General features: G+C 42.4%; 2 protein-coding genes across 2 annotated transcripts in view; one reads left to right on the top strand and one right to left on the bottom strand.

The window, feature by feature from the left end:
* Positions 1–17,130, bottom strand: part of LOC112568488 — a 60,519-nt gene that overhangs the window by 11,529 nt on the left and 31,860 nt on the right. The window lies entirely within an intron of this gene.
* On the top strand, positions 3,151–15,688 carry LOC112568486. The gene is made up of 4 exons (XM_025245793.1): positions 3,151–7,501; positions 11,171–11,998; positions 12,373–13,283; positions 13,424–15,688. The coding sequence occupies exons 1-4, from the start codon at positions 3,160–3,162 to the stop codon at positions 15,686–15,688; spliced, it is 8,346 nt and encodes a 2,781-aa protein (XP_025101578.1). The 5' UTR covers positions 3,151–3,159.

Below are 17,130 nucleotides of genomic sequence, written 5' to 3'. Positions count from 1 at the left end.
CACGTTAATACTAGTAACAGTAACAGTAAGTATTCATATTCACATCGCGTCATTTTGTTTGCACAATTAACCCTTTACCTTCCACACAGAATGTGACATTGGGGGCGACATTAACACCAGACTCCATGGACTCCTTCCCTCACCTATCCTGACATCAATATACTCATCGGACTTGATCTGTATCCTCCCGTCCACTTACCTGTGTCGGCGTGATTTCCAAGGCCTGAGCGTCCTGAGCGACGTCAATGTCATCATCGGGTACAGCGACTACAGCGACAACAAGCAGCAGCATCACCAGCAGCTGCAGCAACAGCCTCATCTGAAGGAAAAAAGCGGTTGGAAATAAACAATCACCGGACAACTAGAGTTGACACAGTACACGTCACCAGAGCTACAGGTGGAGACGACTGTCCACAGAAACAGCACGATAGTCACAAACATCATCGTCATCGACGTTTATATTATCACCATAGTGATCGCATTCATTCACCTACTCAACAATTACAACAACTGCACACACCTGTGTATATATAGATCCCTTCATACATACATACACGTATACAGACCTGTAATTTTAAAAGATAGACAGCACCTACCTTTGCAGGTAGTAATGTCGTAGAGGTAGAGCGCAGTTTCTTGTAAAGTGAACAGCAGCAACTGACAGCAGCAACTGACTAAACCGATGATTTCTTGAAGATACACACGTCATGTCACGTGATCGCTGTTACCGTGACGCTCCAGAATGAGATATGTCGCCGTCGTTATCACTAGGTAAGATAGTTCTCCAACCTCTGAGTTTTTTGTTGGATGTAAATGTAACCTGAAGGTGTGAAGGTGTCGACTGATTAGTGTGGGAGAGCGGCGACTCTTACTTTGATGTAGCGGCCTCACTGACCTGCTCCACTCGTATAATGACTAAACATAGGGCTGAGAAAATGGTTGTTGTGATTGTAGCCAAGGGATCATTCTTTAGATGATCGACATGTTGTATTGTCTATCATATAAATACAATATATATATATGCATATTTTATTAGGATTTATGCAAATATATCCTTATAGAAGTCGATATGTATTACGACTATATAATGAACAATGTATTACTTACCAAAATCGCAAAATAAATAAATAAACATGCTCCGTAATAAGGGTCATCTTCCAAACATAACCTACTGCCTTCAATTAATTTGAATAAATATTTTCGATTTTGGGTTGAATTTATCAGAAACTGATTAGTCATAGCTTGTCAAAAATATCTTGAAAACTATTTTCAGATGAAGCAAGCGCTCAATCATTAAAAACTAAAGCATGGAGTTCTAAGGTTCAAGCAGCAAATTGTAAAAGCTCAGATATCTTGATGTTATTTTGTTTATACATCACAGAAGATAACAAAACATTTTTTCAGTAAAAGAAACTGTGAATAAAGGTCAGACGCTCATGAAAATCATACATGCATGGAGAGTGCAGTCTGCATACATTTAAAGGAAGAGAATTTAGACATGACAAACAAGAGAGTTATGTCTCCAAATACTTCATTTCGCCAAACGGGATCTGAACCCTGTGGCTTATACCGTAAGGAAACATTTGAAATGCACATGTAATGTGTGCTTTACACATACATTCATATCAACGGATTTTCAAACTGACCTCTTGATGAGTAACAGGTTCAACAAGACAATATTATGACCAGAATGGGAATCTCCGTTTAAAAAGAAGGGCTTAGAACTTCTTGTCACCTGTCTAGTTTACACAGTTCACCTGCTCTGATTATTGAGGTAAGAAGCCTGAGAAAGCAGACGACTTACAAACACATTCTATATCTATTTTTTGCAGAAACCTCAAGTTTGTGATTTTATTGGTAAGATGCTAATCATTTACTTGTTTTTCTTACTTCAAACGCGGAAGTTTTTCGACTGTGACTCAGCCGCCAAGCACACTCCATCATGCCGCCATCATTTTTAACACACTCGCCAGCTATGTATCATCCAGGGTGATGAAAGGTTAGTAATAAAACCTATGTGGTAATAGTAGTAGTAATACTTATCTCCGTGGTATTCCGAGAACACCAAAGAGTGAATGTTTCATGTAAAGTTCGTGACATTTCAATTGGCGACAACAATCGAAACTCGTGAGGATTTCTACTCATCTGGTAATTCCCACCTGACTAGCTTGAGTGAACAGGTGTAATCGCTTGGCGGGACCAATACACATGTTGATAAGTCATTATAGTGTATGAGGATTGTCTTTTATATTCCTGACACCTGTATCTCTCCCACTCTGTGTTGCCAAGTCTCTCTCTCTACCACTTAATATTTTTGTTTCGTTCTCTTGCACTCTTTGCTGCTAACTCTGTCTCTGTCTTATACTCCGTTGCTCCATTCTTCTCTCCATTCCTACTGTATGTTACTAACTCTATCCTTAAAGTCAAAATACCCATTACTTAAAATGAAAAAAATATTAACATATTACATTTTTTTTAGAGTTTAAAATAGTCACATGAAACTTGTTTTGTCAACTGTAGACTACTGCACCTCTCTTCTTACTGTATCTCGTATTACAAATACTTATTATTATTACTTATTTCATTGTAGGCCTCCTCAAGACGACAGATCGAGACGAAATTTGTGGATGAAGAGATCACGTGATGGACAACGTAACACAGGTTCATCATGATGATCCACAGGACTCCAGTCTTCCAGAAGGCGCGGTGTTGCTAAACTCAGCTTCTGAGGCCGGTAACTGGCATCTGGTCAGAGATGTCATCTCCGATGCTGATATCTCACCCAGCGACATCAGACAGTCTTTTCTCTTACAGAAACTGGAGTCTGCGACTGTTGATCATCATCTTGTCAGAGACATTCTCAAGGAAATATTTTCAAGGGAAGCAAGTGTTCAGACGATGAAAAGCATCGCCCAAGACGTTTTGATTAAAGCGGCTCACTGTGACAACTGGGAATTCCTGATTGATTTTCTTTTGACGACTGATACTTTGCTTGAAGATGAGAAAAGCCTGCTCTCAGTAGTACGCATGATGGCTTCAAGTCAGATGCTTCAGGCAAAACCTTTCCTACATATGGACGTTTTTACTGCACTGTGGAAACATGCAAATCAGAAGATTATCGACAGCAAAGACAATGGTGTTCAAAACACCTTGGTACAGATGGCGGCGGAACTCAGCATGTGGTCACGTGTCTGTGACCTTCTCGTCACCAAACCGGACCTCAACCTCCTCGACAGGGAAGGTCTGTCAGTCCTGCACAGACTCGTCATGTGTCCTGACAGCAGGTTCGACTCTCTTCTTCCGGTTCTTCTGGAAAATGGCGCCGACGTCCACATCAAGACCAAAAAGGGAGACACAATCTTGCACCTGACTGCAAAACATCAAAAGATCACAAAATCAGATCCGCCTTTACACCTGCCAGACAGCAAAGACCAGGATAAACGTGAGCAGGCTAAGACCAAGATTTTGAAAGAATATCGCAGTCAATGTGCTGAGTCCAAGCGTCAGTTACTAGCAAAGCTGATTAGTTCTTGTCAGAATTTAGACGATCAGGATGACTTAGGGAACACGGCGATGATTGTGGCTGCAAAAACCGACAACTGGGAGTTTATGAAACTACTTCTGGAACATGGAGCCCGCGCTGATATTGTTGACTTGTATCAAAGATCAGTGCTACATATACTTGCTACCAAACAAACTTTTACAGATGCCTTGGCGTGTAGAAACCTTGTAACTCTCTGTTTGAGTAGAGGGGCTGAGGTGAACAGCCGAGATGTGTACGGGAATTCAGTGCTTCACCTAACTGTGCAGTCCAGACACTGGATTCTGTTTGAATTGCTGATAGATTGTGGAGCAGAACCTGGACATGTAGATAGTGAAGGCTACAACGTTTTCCACAGACTGGCCCTAACTAAAGGAGAAAACACAGAAAACATATGTTTATTGTTTTCACTGATGTGCTTGAGATATTCATACCTAGATACTTTGTGTCGAGCGGGTTACACAGTGTTGCACATGGCTGCGAGTCAGCAGAACTGGACACTCGTCAGACACCTTGTGCATCTCGGGGCCAACATAAATCTTTATAACAAAGACGGCTTCAATGTTTTACACATCGTTGCCATGACGACTACTTGTACTCGGAAAGGCGAGCAAAATGTAACCAATGAATCAATCGAGAACGACCAAACAGAGTTATTATCTGTCGTCGATCTTCTCATCGAAAAAGGAGCTGACATTGAGATATGCTGTTCGGCGCTCCATCTGGCGGCCAAACGGGAAAACTGGATCATGGTCAGCTACTTGATTCAAAGGGGAGCAAACTTGAATGCGATGGACAGCAAGGGTTTGCATGTAGTTCAACGACTCATTCAGAGCAGAACTGAGACCTCGAACGGTCTTCTGCTTTTTCGTCTTCTTTATGAAAAAGGTTCTTTAAGCAGCGTGCAGACTTCATCTAACGATTCGGTTCTTCACCTTGCTGCCCGACACGAGAAGTGGACGTTTGTTGACCACATTCTGAGTCACCAGGGGGGAAATGTGGACGAGCTGGACAGCGAGGGTTTCAGCGTCCTCCACAGAATGACCGTCAGCAAAGGGAGAACATTCAAGGAAGGATGGCGGTGCTCTTATGTCAGGTCTATTGTGGGGACGTCTGCAGCTCTTGACAAATATCAAACTGTACTTTTCATCCATCGGGCTGCTGCTTCTGGAAATATCGATGTTGTAGATGTACTGTTCAACAGCTTTGATGATGTCAACAGCACAGACTGTAACGGTTTCACACTTCTTCACAAAGTGTCCCAGTGCTGTTCGTCATCGTCAGTGGCTGTCATTCGAGGTCTTCTCATTAAAGGAGCAGATATAGACAAGAGATGTCCAGGTGGGGATACAGCACTTCAGTTGGCGGCTAAGAGTGGTAACTGGCTGGGTGCCGTACACTTAGCACAGTCTGGAGCGAGAACAGATTCCCTTGACAACGAAGGGATGTCTGTCTTACATCGACTTATTCATTATCTACACCTGTATTCTAAATCGCCAAAGAACATCTTAACCGAAGAAAGTCTCGCCGTCTTACTATTTATTTTTACCCAAAATGTGTTGACTAATCAAAAAGATCTCCATGGCAACACTTTTCTGCATCTGGCTGTCACCTATAAACAGTGGCACTTGGCAGTAGGGTTGTTAACCAGAGGTGCGTCGCTCGGTGAACGAGATTCAGAGGGATACATAGTATTGCACAGACTTGCCCAGATGCAGCCTTGCCCTAAAGATGAGATGGAAACCTGCAGCTTCTTGCAAATGCGTTACAGTCATCTAGACATCCTTGATTTCATCGACGGAAGAGTTTTTATCGACGCTCGTGATCCCTATGGTAACACAGCTCTTTTGTTGTCGGCGGAAAACAACAACTGGGACATCTTCCAAAAGCTGTTATTGAAAGACGCAAATCCTTGTGTAAAGGGCTGCAACGGCGTAACACTTCTGCATCTTCTGGCGAAAGCAAAATGGAGTAACGATGGACGGGGGAGCGAAGGTTTGCTTTGCCAACTTCTTAAAAACCTGATCTTACAGAATCTTGATGTCAGTGCGCGAGACCCAGAAGGCAACACGCCGATACAAGTTGCTGCTAAGCACGGGAACATGGACATGGTGGAGCGGCTCTTGGAGTTTCACGACAACGTCAACGAGACTGACAGCGAGGGCTTCACCTTGTTGTCGAGAGTCGCTCAGAGCTTGTCTCCCAGATGTGAGGTCATCGCCTGGCGCCTTTCTCGTATGGAAACACATTCCTCAATAGCAAAGTGTTTTATTCAAGACATTTACTTTCAAGATGAGTGTGCGATTCAAAAGGAACTTTTGCTTCAGCTATTTTCAATGAAAACAATTGATAAATTTGCACACGTACATTTAGAGGGCAGATCGTTACTGCAGATTGCGGTCGCGGGAAGACTGTGGGGATCAGTTGAAAAGCTACTTGAAGATGGAGCATACACTGATCCTGAGCCTCTACTGGGAGAATCTGTTTTTCATGGCTTTGCAGACTGGGCCATAATGAATAAGGATGATGAGATGGTATTGCGTCTCATGCCTAGCGGTAACCTGAACATAAACACACGTGACAGAGATGGTGACACTCCGCTAAACATCCTGGCAAAATATGATCAGTGGGAGTTGGTACAGCGCTTTGTGGAGCGTGGAGCGGATGTCAATATGGCCGACAATGAAGGGTGGACAGTACTTCACCGACTAGCCATGTTAGATGTTTACTGGACTGAAGTGAGAGTTAAGCCATCCAGTTTATTACAATTATGCTGTGATAATGGTGCAGATATCAACATGACCGGCGGTCAGAACAGTAGAACTGCTGTACAGATGGCGCTGGACAGAAATACGTGGACTATTTTCTGGTATCTGATACAATTAGGAGCACAACAAGACTGGACCGAAAATGAAAAACATCTGATTCTTAGAAATGTGGATAGTTTACCAAAAAAGTGTGCTTTGAATGATAATCTGACAGTTTTCATAAGATGTCTGATAGAACAAAGCTCAAATCGTACTTTAGTTCACGACATAGCAAGTCACTCAACCGTGATGTATGCTTTACAAAACTGTTTATGGTCTCGTAAATGGCGCGTGGCCAAAGTCATAGTTGAATGTACTTCTGAAACGGAAATGAACGACTTGATCGCGGAGGGGACTTTGATACATGATATGGTGATGAGATATAAAAAGAAAGATCACGTGATCTGGGTCTCTCTGCTGGATGCGTTGCTTGAACGAGGCGTTGACATCAACAGTCGAGACAGTTACGGCCAAACCGTGTTGACGGATGACGCGGTTATACGGAGCCTTGTGGACAACAACACACCGGACTCACTCTTCAGAGTTTTGCTCCAGCGAGGTATCAACCCTATAAATGTAGACAGCAATGGATGCTCCTTGCTTGTGTATGTTATCAATGATGTTGTCCAATATATGTTAACATCAGTTATCTCCCTTTTGGAACTAGGACTGGTCTCCCGTCAGAATCACGATGAAGATGAAGATGACGATGAAGATTTAGCCTCACCGACAAGACTGGCAGTTGAAACCAAAAACATTCCTGCTCTGAAAATCCTGATTGAATGCGACGTCAGCTGTAACTCCGAGCTCCGAGCCCTCAACGCCGAGTATCAGCTGAAAAAAGTCCAAGACGCAGAGAGGAACGAACCCTCAGATCGCCTCAAACAAATCTGCTTGATTCTGGAGCAGGCAGCCACTCAGCCCCGATCTCTACAGTCTCTCTGTCGGGTCGCTGTATGTCGCTGTATACCGTGGGGACTGAGCAGACGAGACATGGTTCAGTCCCTCCTCATTCCCAAAGTGGTGCAAAACTATCTGCTGTTTGCTGATGATATCTCTCATCCTGATGTACAGGCAGGACTTAACGAGGAGGCCACACAGATCCTGCACACTGATGATGACAATGATGATTATGATGAGGACGATGACGACGACTAAATGAATTTCTGAGGGACGTGCACATAAAGCTAACATCTGATGCAGTTTTTGTGTCTTCCGATCGCGTGCGACTTCTTCAGACAGGACCAGGCAGTTTGTATGTACTACAAACTTGAGAAACAAAACTTGTTTTCTACATCGTAGTACAGCGTATTGGGTCCGTTCAAACTGCTATTTGTTTCGTTTCTTTCATCATCTACCTTCGTGAACTACTTCTATGAAGTCACTGTTGTAAACTCCAAAGTCAGTTTTGATTCAAGGAAATATTTAAAAATTCTCAACTAAGCCGCTCTCGAGATGTACATTGACAGAACACGCTGATTACTTATCCTTTTCTGTAAAAAAAATTTATGTTGAACTCATGAAAATACATGAATGTAATTAAAGCAGCATTACATCTGTATTAGAATAATTCGCTATTCACACTGTCAACACCATCGCTAAAAGATGTTTGTAACATGCAGACCATAGAGACTGCGGGGAATTTCTCTTTGACTTTTGTTTTGCTTTTTCCCTTTTGATAAATATGCAAATAAATATTAATATAATATTGATATTTCAATAGTTTGATAAATCGATGTATATCAAAATATATAGATTGCTACATATATTCTAATGATCTTAGAGAAACTATGCGCACATATTTTAGTGATTATGAAGGTACCCATAATGCTATAGTACTTTTTCACATACTTCCTTTTGCAATAACATGTTAGTCTCAGCTCTTGTTCTTGTTATTTAGTTCTTTTTTGTGTTTTCTGTATTTGATTTTATTCCTTCTTACTATTCTTTTTTTAATTCTTTTATAGTTCATATGTTATTTGTTTGTTTTCCTGTCCCTCGTATGTTGTCATAAGTGATCACCTTATTGACACAATCTGATGAAAACGGCAGATGAATGTATCCGCACAAACGATGAAAATCGGTAGGACGGCGAAGAGGAAGACGAGGACAAAGACATGTTTCCAGAACTCATCTCATCCCGGAAGTCATCGCTAATGGCGGTGTGACAGTCGTGGATGTGGGGTAGTCTTAACTTGCAAAAACCGGTATCTGCCACAGAGGTTGCTAACAGCTTCTATGTCACAACTATTCTCAATCGAAGGAAACACTCAAACAGCTGACACTTTATTCAAAGATGCAAGTGTTACGTTTTAGTACACGTTAGTAAACGGCCACAAAAATATAACTGCTAGTTCTCTCTCTCTCTCTCTACTTCATAGCTGCACCGACTCGCCATCTACAACCAACAGATAAAGCTGACTCCCATGTGTTTCTTGTTCTTCAACCCAAACTTCCAGATGTTAACCACCAACTACTTGACACAACGCGTCTGACGCGAATACCTAATTTCGTAACATAATGACGTCAATACCTAATTTCGTAACATAATGACGTCAATACCTAATTTCGTAACATAATGACGTCAATACCTAATTTCGTAACAGCGAGCACTCCACTCACTGAAGTCTGCCAATACATTGTACGGATAATAACACAATGAAACAGAAGACAGCCATACACATTTACATTTTATTTATGTAGTTTCTTCACGCCTGGCTGATTCTACCCGGCATAATCCTTCCCTAAAAACCTATTTCACACAAAGTCTCTTTAATTTCTGGTATTTCTAGCAGGGGATCAGTTTGAACCTAGAATTTCAACTGTCGGCGATTTTATGTCCACCTAAAGTTACACATGACTTCATCCGGGAACCTTTTTGTCAAGATTTTCTTTATGTTTATTGTATGGTTGACTGTCGGTTCATTCGTGAACATTCGTGTTCAGCGCATTGAGCTGGTATCCACACGAATAAATTATAATAATCATAATAAAGTTTATTTATACAGCGCTGTACCCCAGTATCAAAGGCAGGCTCAAGGTGCTTTACAAAAAGAAAACCTCGGTCTCAAAAGCAAATAGTGCAGTGCGATCCCTGATAGTATAGCTAAACAAGTTATCAATGCAATATACTGTATCTACAGCCTTGGTGAAGCAAGAACCTGTTAAATGGATTTTCAATGTTCGATATTTTCTTTTCTTCATTTTATTGACAATAAAGAATCTGAAAGCGACTGCTACGAGAGAGCATAGAATGATAGCTTTCATCGTGGTTGAATTGATGTCACAGAGATATGTATATACAGGTCAGGTCAGTAGATTGAAGCATTGCTCTTTGGTGTTTGTTTGTCTCTTGTTTTCACTACAGACCTTCGTATCCAACGTCAGTCACAAACATGGAGGTGGGCGGTGACACTTCGAGCTGGAAGTTCGCTCCCGTCGACACAAGGATTCAGAACCACGGACATGGTCATAGAACCCTGCATGTTGTACTTGCATGGTCTGTCCTACAGTGTGTACAAGTCACTTTTTACATGTGTCTTTTCCTTCTAGATGGACAAGTGTTTTTATTTTCTGTTACTGATGATTTCAAGATCATCTAAAATTCCACTTTACAAAATAGTGTGTTGGTGTTGGACGTACCTTGTCACGTGCAGGCTGGATGTGTCCTTCCAACTTTCGACGCTCACCTCCGTGGCGACCTTTGAGTGTCCAAGGGGAAAGAGACAATCGAGAAATCTGGTAAAACATCGACATTTGTTGTTTTTAAACCGTAAAAGTTAAGTAAGATAGAAAAAGCACTGACGTGATTATCACACACGCGCAGACAGACACACAAACTCTATCACACATTCTCTACTTTCTCTCACCAGCTTTGTCAGCTGTAATAACATATGTAATGAAATAAATAAAACTAGGGGATACAAATCCCTTTTCCACATGTGCGCTCAGACAAAACGAGACAACAGAGTTTGAATAACACTTATTTGTTTATAATTGTATTCTTATTCTCGAATAGGCAAAGTAAGAACCCCTTAAACTGTCAGAAAAGAAAGACATCAACCACAAAAAAGAAAGAGCTGGATCCGATGATAATGCGGAGTCGATCACCTTGTTGTCCAATGACCGAAATTTACTCCACCTTTTCTTTACTTATCATGCATTTTTTAAAAACACCTAATGTAAAGAACATTAACGACTTCTTTAACGAGCTTTTTTATGTTTTAGAGCTACAACAATTCTACTGTTATGATCTGCCTTTATCTGTCGACAGTACGATTCTGATAATCAAAATGTAGGAGTGATACAAGGTCTTCAGCATGAACCACAGCACCCATTCTATTTTAGGCACGTGAGTCATCAAGATAACAGTGTTATTAAACTTGATGGTTTGTTCAGTCCCTGATGTGATTGAATAGTGCATTTTAGCATTTGATAGTGCAATGACATAAGCACATACTTGTCCACGTAAAGAGCATAGTTATCACATTCCCGCACCAAAACTTGTGGAGTGGTGAGGTACGGCTTTATTTATCCAAGAGAGAAATTAGCAGCAGGTCAATGAGGAATCACAACAACAATACCAGAACAAGTTCATATCTGTGACAGTCCCACATACAGTCATGGTACAACTCATATATTGTTTTCATTCATTCGCACGTGTAGCAAAAGGAATTTTCAGCAAAATGCAAAGATTGAATATCTTCTCAATCAACACAAAAAGCGGCTCATACCCAACAGTCGTTGCGCTTGGACAATGTGCATCCATTATTTCTATCGCAGGCCTCAAGGAACTGAGTGACCAGGACATTCTGGTGGACAGGACAGAGAATGTCTCACGGACAGGAACATTCAACATGGAGTTCTGACGACGTTCACCTGGACATCATGGCTAGAATTACTGAGACCTCGGTGATGCTAAACTCTGCTGCTGAGGATGGTAACTGGAATCTGGTCAGAGAACTCATTTCTAATGAGCACAGTGTAGTAGTCGCTATCCAGCAGTCTTGGTCTTGCCTGTTGCAGAAATTTGCTTCCCTTACAAAACTTAGTTATCAGCTTGTGAAAGACATATTAAAACAGATATTTTCCAATAAGGAAAGCAGTCAGAATCTCAAAGTCCAAGCAAAAAATGCTGCCGTTGAGGCGGCAAGGTGTGGCAACTGGGACACCTTGATAGTATTTCTGTCTTCAGTAGAAGGTTTATTGGAAGATGACAGCAGCCTTCGGTCAGTAATACTGACAATAGCCGATAGTCAGACTCTCAGGGAGAAACGTTACCTCCATATAGACGTTCTCAGTGCAGTCTGGAGAAATTCAAAGCAGACGATTCTGGACAGCACAGACAAGACAGTCCACAACACCCTGGTGCAGCTGGCGGCGGAACTCAACATGTGGTCACGTGTCTGTGACCTTCTCGTCACCAAGCCGGACCTCAACCTCCTCGACAGGGAAGGTCTGTCAGTCCTACACAGACTCGTCATGTGTCCTGACAGCAGGTTCGACTCTATTCTTTCCCGTCTTCTAGAAAATGGCGCCGATGTTAACCTTAAGACCGCCAACGGAGACAGAGCTCTGCACCTGGACACCGAACATCAGAAGTTACGCAAATTTCAATACATTCTACGCCTTGCACACATTAGTGATGAGCGTGAGTATTTGAAAGCTAGGAATAAATATCGAAATAAGAATGCGGAATCCAAGAACAAAGCATTAGAACTACTTTTTAAAGATTGCCGAAACGTGGACGATAAAAATCGTGAAGGGAACACAGCGGCCATTCTGGCTGCAAGAATCGAGAACTGGCGTTTCCTCAAACTCTTGCTCAAACATGGCGCAAATGTTAGTGTTCTTGACAGTCATCAGCACTCAGTCCTGCACCTTCTTGCTCTAAAACGAGCTTCCTTCTACTGTGAGACCCTTGCTACTGAGTGTATCGAACATGGAGCCCAAGTGAACAGACGAGACAATAACGGCCGTTCGCCACTTCACCTCAGAACTGGACTTCATGTAAACTGCTGATAGAACACGGAGCAAATCACGACATTCGTGATCAGGACAACAGCAATGTTTTACACAGACTGGCTTTAGCTGACAGCAAACATGTCGAAGAGGTTATGTCTCTTTTTTCTCTTCTTCAATCCCGAGGTGCAAATATAAATGCAACAGGACCCAGTGGCAACACCATCTTGCATTTAGCTGCAAAGCAGAGGAACTGGACGCTACTTCAACACTTGCTGCACCTCGGAGCCGCCTGTATAAACTCTCATAATGAAAATGGTTTCACAGTTATACACATCCTTGCATCTGACCCTGTGTTAGAAACTGATCACACAAAGGTATTGTCTATCATTGACCTTCTTCTCGAGAAAGGAGCTGACCTGTCTCTTCCCTGCTCACAGGGTAACACGGCGCTCCACCTGGCGGTCAGATACGAAAACTGGGTCATGGTCAAATACTTAGTTCAGCGAGGGTTAGCCACTGATGATTTTTGGATCATTCAAAAGCTAATTCAGTACAAAAATGAGACCCATGAGACATATCCCCTCTTTAGTCTTCTTTATAAAAAGGGATTCTCAAGTCGGGTCCGAAATCCTGATGACTCCCTTTTGCAACTCGCAGCCAAGCATGAGAAGTGGGACATTGTAGAACACATCTTGAGGCACGAGGGAGGGAATGTTAATGAGTTAGACAGTGAGAGGTGCAGCGTTCTTCACAGAATGGCTACAAACCGAGGAGAAGCGTTTAAGAAAGGTCAGAATCATCGTAAGGTCCTGTCTGTTTTGAATATGTCTTCATCTCTCGACAAACATGAAGTTTTCTTTCTTATCCATCGGGCGGCTGCTGCGGGGAATATAGATGTCGTGGACATGCTGCTCAACAACTTAGATGATGCCAACATGGTGGATTCTGATATGTTCACAGTTCTTCAAAGAGTAAGTCAGTCTTGTCTATCATCACCAGTGGCTGTAATCAAACGACTTGTCAAAAAAGGGGCAGACGTCAATAAGAAGTGTCTAGATGGTAAGTCTGCTCTACATCTTGCGGCAAAAGCAACAACTGGCTGGCTGTCCAGGCCCTTTTAAGTTACGAAACTAGAGCCAACATCCTCGACAACGAAGGTATGACAGTTCTTCACAGATATCTGAGTCGGCCGGACGTGCCATGTGGATTGTGTTCTCAAAGTTCTCCAGATAATCTTCTGACCAAGATCTTAAAAAACGATGCGTTGATTAACCAGAGAGATCGCAATGGCCATACTCCCCTCCATCTAGCTGTTAAGTTTGAACTTTGGGACAAGGTAGCTGCTTTGTTGGACAGTGGAGCTTGTGTTAACGATAAAGACCAATCAGGATGCACTGCCCTGCACATGCTTTCACAGCGCCAAGATTCTCAAAATCTCGGTTGTGAAATGTGCAGAGGTTGGAAACTTCATTTAGACAGGTCTGAGCTTTTTATCGACAGTCAAATCTTTATTGATGCTCGTGACGAAAGCGGTAATACAGCGCTGATGTTATCAGCGAAACACAACAACTGGGACATCACAGAGCGACTTCTACAAACAGGTGCTGACCCCTGCATACTGGATAGTAACGGGTTGTCTGTCCTGCATGTTCTGGCTTCTGTAACTCCGATATACGGCAATAGTTTTTTAACTCAGGAAATGCAAACGAATATTCTGGAACTGTTAATCTCACGTGGTGCTGACGTCAATGCCTATGACTCAGAAGGCAACACGCCGATACAAGTGGCTGCGAAGCACGGGAACATGGACATGGTGGAGCGGCTCTTGAAGTTTAAAGACAATGTCAACGAGACTGACAGCGAGGGCTTCACCTTGTTGTCGAGAGTCGCTCAGACCTCGTCTGCCAAATGTGAGGACATCACCACGCGACTGTTGGAGAAAGGTGCTGACGTCAACAGGACGTGTCCTGACATCCAGACTTCAGGCACGACGACACCACTGTTACTATCTGTCAACTCCAGTAACTGGCCAGTGACATTATGTCTGTGTAATGCAGGTGCTGACATCGAGGCGCTCTGCAGTTTTGACCAAATTCTTCACCGACTTATGCATTCTATTACTCCTGATAATATCAGCATTATCCTACTGCTGATAGGCCTTATACTGGAGGAAAATGAAGACGTTATCTTTCATCGAAGTTCGGAGGGCCAGTCAGTGATGCAACTAGCTTTCAATAAAAAACTATGGGACATTCTTTGTGAGCTTCGTTGGTATGACATACACCTGGAGCCAGAAGCGCTGGTGGGACGAGATGTGTTCGAGTACCTGGCAGACTGGGCAATCCGCTCGGATGATCCAGATTGGATTTTTTCCATAATACAGAATATTGAACGTACCTTTAACTTCATTAACCTACGTGATCGTAATGGGAATACTCCCCTTAACATCCTAGCAAAAGACTATAATTGGTATTATGTCAAATTATTCGTCGACTGTGGAGCTGATGTCAACATGCCTGATATTGAGTCCTGGTTACCGTTGCATAGATTACTCATGGCAAAGAGTGAAGACAATGATAGCTACTTAGAAGTTTGGGATCTCCTACACGAGCTCACTAAACTAGACATTGGGAACATTTCAATAGGAGGACGTACCCAATCTTTGGAGAGACCCGTCAGGAGGACATCGACGTCAAGTGCCAACAACCTGTTTGTGTGTGTGTTCAATGCTCGCTCTGTTCGGAGAAAGTCCAGCCGTATAAGTAACTTTATCAAAGAGAAGCAGCTTGACATCATGTTCCTGAACGAGACTTGGTTAAAGATCAGAGGGGATGAGTTAGTACACGATGATCTGACCCCTGAGGGCTACTACATGAAATCCCGTCCCCGTCCAACCACAGGTGGGGGTGTAGCTGTCCTCTGGCGACGACACATCTTATGTCAGGTCGTCGAATCCTTGCCCTTCTCCATCACCAGCTTTGAAGTGATCCAGTTCACGTTGACGGATCCTGAACTCGTACATTTTTTCTGCATCTACAGACCTCCCCGAAGCCAGAAAAACAAGAACGCAGTTTTCTTTGAAGAATTTCCCAAACTGTTAGACTGGTGTAAAGAGATCCCTGGGAAAGTTGTCTTGCTTGGAGACTTCAATTTTCAATATGACACACGATCACATTCCATATCAATGTGTCGTCTAATTTCCAGGTATGGATTTGAACAGGCGGTCGAACACCCAACACACACGTCAGATCATATCATCGACTGGGTGCTGCACCGACGTAATGAGGATATAATTAAGTCCTGTTCCGTGACAGACCGTCTCAAGTCTGACCATTTTGCTGTTCTTTGCTTCCTGAACGTGCCATCCCCGAAATGAAAAAAATTGAAACAAACCAATGGATTAATTATTTTGATAGCACACAGTTTTTGTCATTTTACCAATCCGGATTGACATTCCTCGTTAACTCTCTTTTAAAACTTGGAAAAGTGCGATTAATCAGACCAGAATACAACGGTACAGGAGACACTACAGTGACGTCTGGTGGAATAAAGAAATATGTTATCAACGATATCGGGAAGAAAGTTGTTGATGATAGTAGCAGACGGTGGAACTTTTCTCGACTAATGCACAGTGGGTGAGTCAGTCACAGAAAGAACGTGTTGAACTCTTTCAAGAAGACTTTCGTTTTATTTATTTTGCTTTTGTCTGCTACCCGCTATCTACAAGTATTTCTTTGACAAGAGCTGTTAAAACGACTGTCAGATTCAGAAATTCTTTTTCATTCAAATCGCTCTTTATTTATATCAATAAAGCTGAAATGGAGTAGCTCGTAGAAGAGCTTACAAGTAATATACACTAATATACACTTACACTCGAAACCTTTTCTGATTTGCACACGGCACTAAAAGAGCTGCTAAATGTTGATCGGGTGGGGTCCATGGGAAACCGACCTAAACAAGACTCTCATGGGTAGACGTCCCTATGGGCTTGATTGTTCAAAGTATTGCATACCCTTGAGAAATATCTAGGTTTTCAAACTCCGTCGGTCGCCATGTACACTTGTTACGATGGTGTCATTCTCTGTCTTGAAATATTAACTTGATTCGAGATAAACAACACCACAAAACGTGACACTTCACTTAAATACAACTTCCAGTCCTAAAGAATGTACCAACAAAACCAATGTACATCTGCTAAGTGTGCCCCCAAACCCGCACCTATTTCTCACCTCCCCGTCAGCCTTTACGTGTTCCTTTTCAATGAGAATGTCGTGTACCTGCTCTAGTCATACACTCAAAAGCAGTATGTAAAATAATCACACACCACAGAGGCCTAATCAACTTATTCAAAACGAGCCTGATTACACACACACACACGAAAAAGCACTAAGAAACAGACCTGATCTCACAGTTACTGAATGTGCTTAGTTATCCCAAAGTAATCACAGTAAACGAAGAAAGCAACTGACTCCAAGCAGCAAAACTCAGCACCGAGCAGACGACGCTGTAGTCAGCGAAAAAAAAAGGCCTTGACCTCTTCTCGCGAACGGAATAAAAATAGCCTGGAATATGACGTCAAGCGTCGTCTGCTGAGAGAAAGGAACTTAAAACAAACAAACAAACTGATTAAAATCTGGTAAAGAGTAGCATGAGTTTGAATCACGCATATTTTAGTGTCTGTTCTAGTGGAAAAGTTCAATGTTTTGTATGATGTATTTAATAAAAGAAATTACACGGGACTCTTTCGTTTGCTTCAACAAAGTCTCGTTCTCGATCCCTGTGCGATCTGATGAAATGATATGGTTGGATATTGCTCAT

This window comes from Pomacea canaliculata, linkage group LG7 (assembly GCF_003073045.1).
Source record: "Pomacea canaliculata isolate SZHN2017 linkage group LG7, ASM307304v1, whole genome shotgun sequence".
Taxonomy (NCBI): Eukaryota; Metazoa; Mollusca; class Gastropoda; order Architaenioglossa; family Ampullariidae; genus Pomacea; species Pomacea canaliculata.
Note: the sequence above shows the minus strand (reverse complement) of the source record. Positions and strands in the feature narration are given on the sequence as shown.

Bases quoted from the DNA above. Each gene is read 5' to 3' on its own strand.
- LOC112568486 (XM_025245793.1), top strand. From the start codon at position 3,160: ATGGCGGCGGAACTCAGCATGTGGTCACGTGTCTGTGACCTTCTCGTC. The intron at 11,999-12,372 runs GTGAGTATTTGA...AACTGCTGATAG, and splicing joins TGCACACATTAGTGATGAGC to AACACGGAGCAAATCACGAC. The intron at 13,284-13,423 runs GTAAGTCAGTCT...CTGGCTGTCCAG, and splicing joins TGTTCACAGTTCTTCAAAGA to GCCCTTTTAAGTTACGAAAC.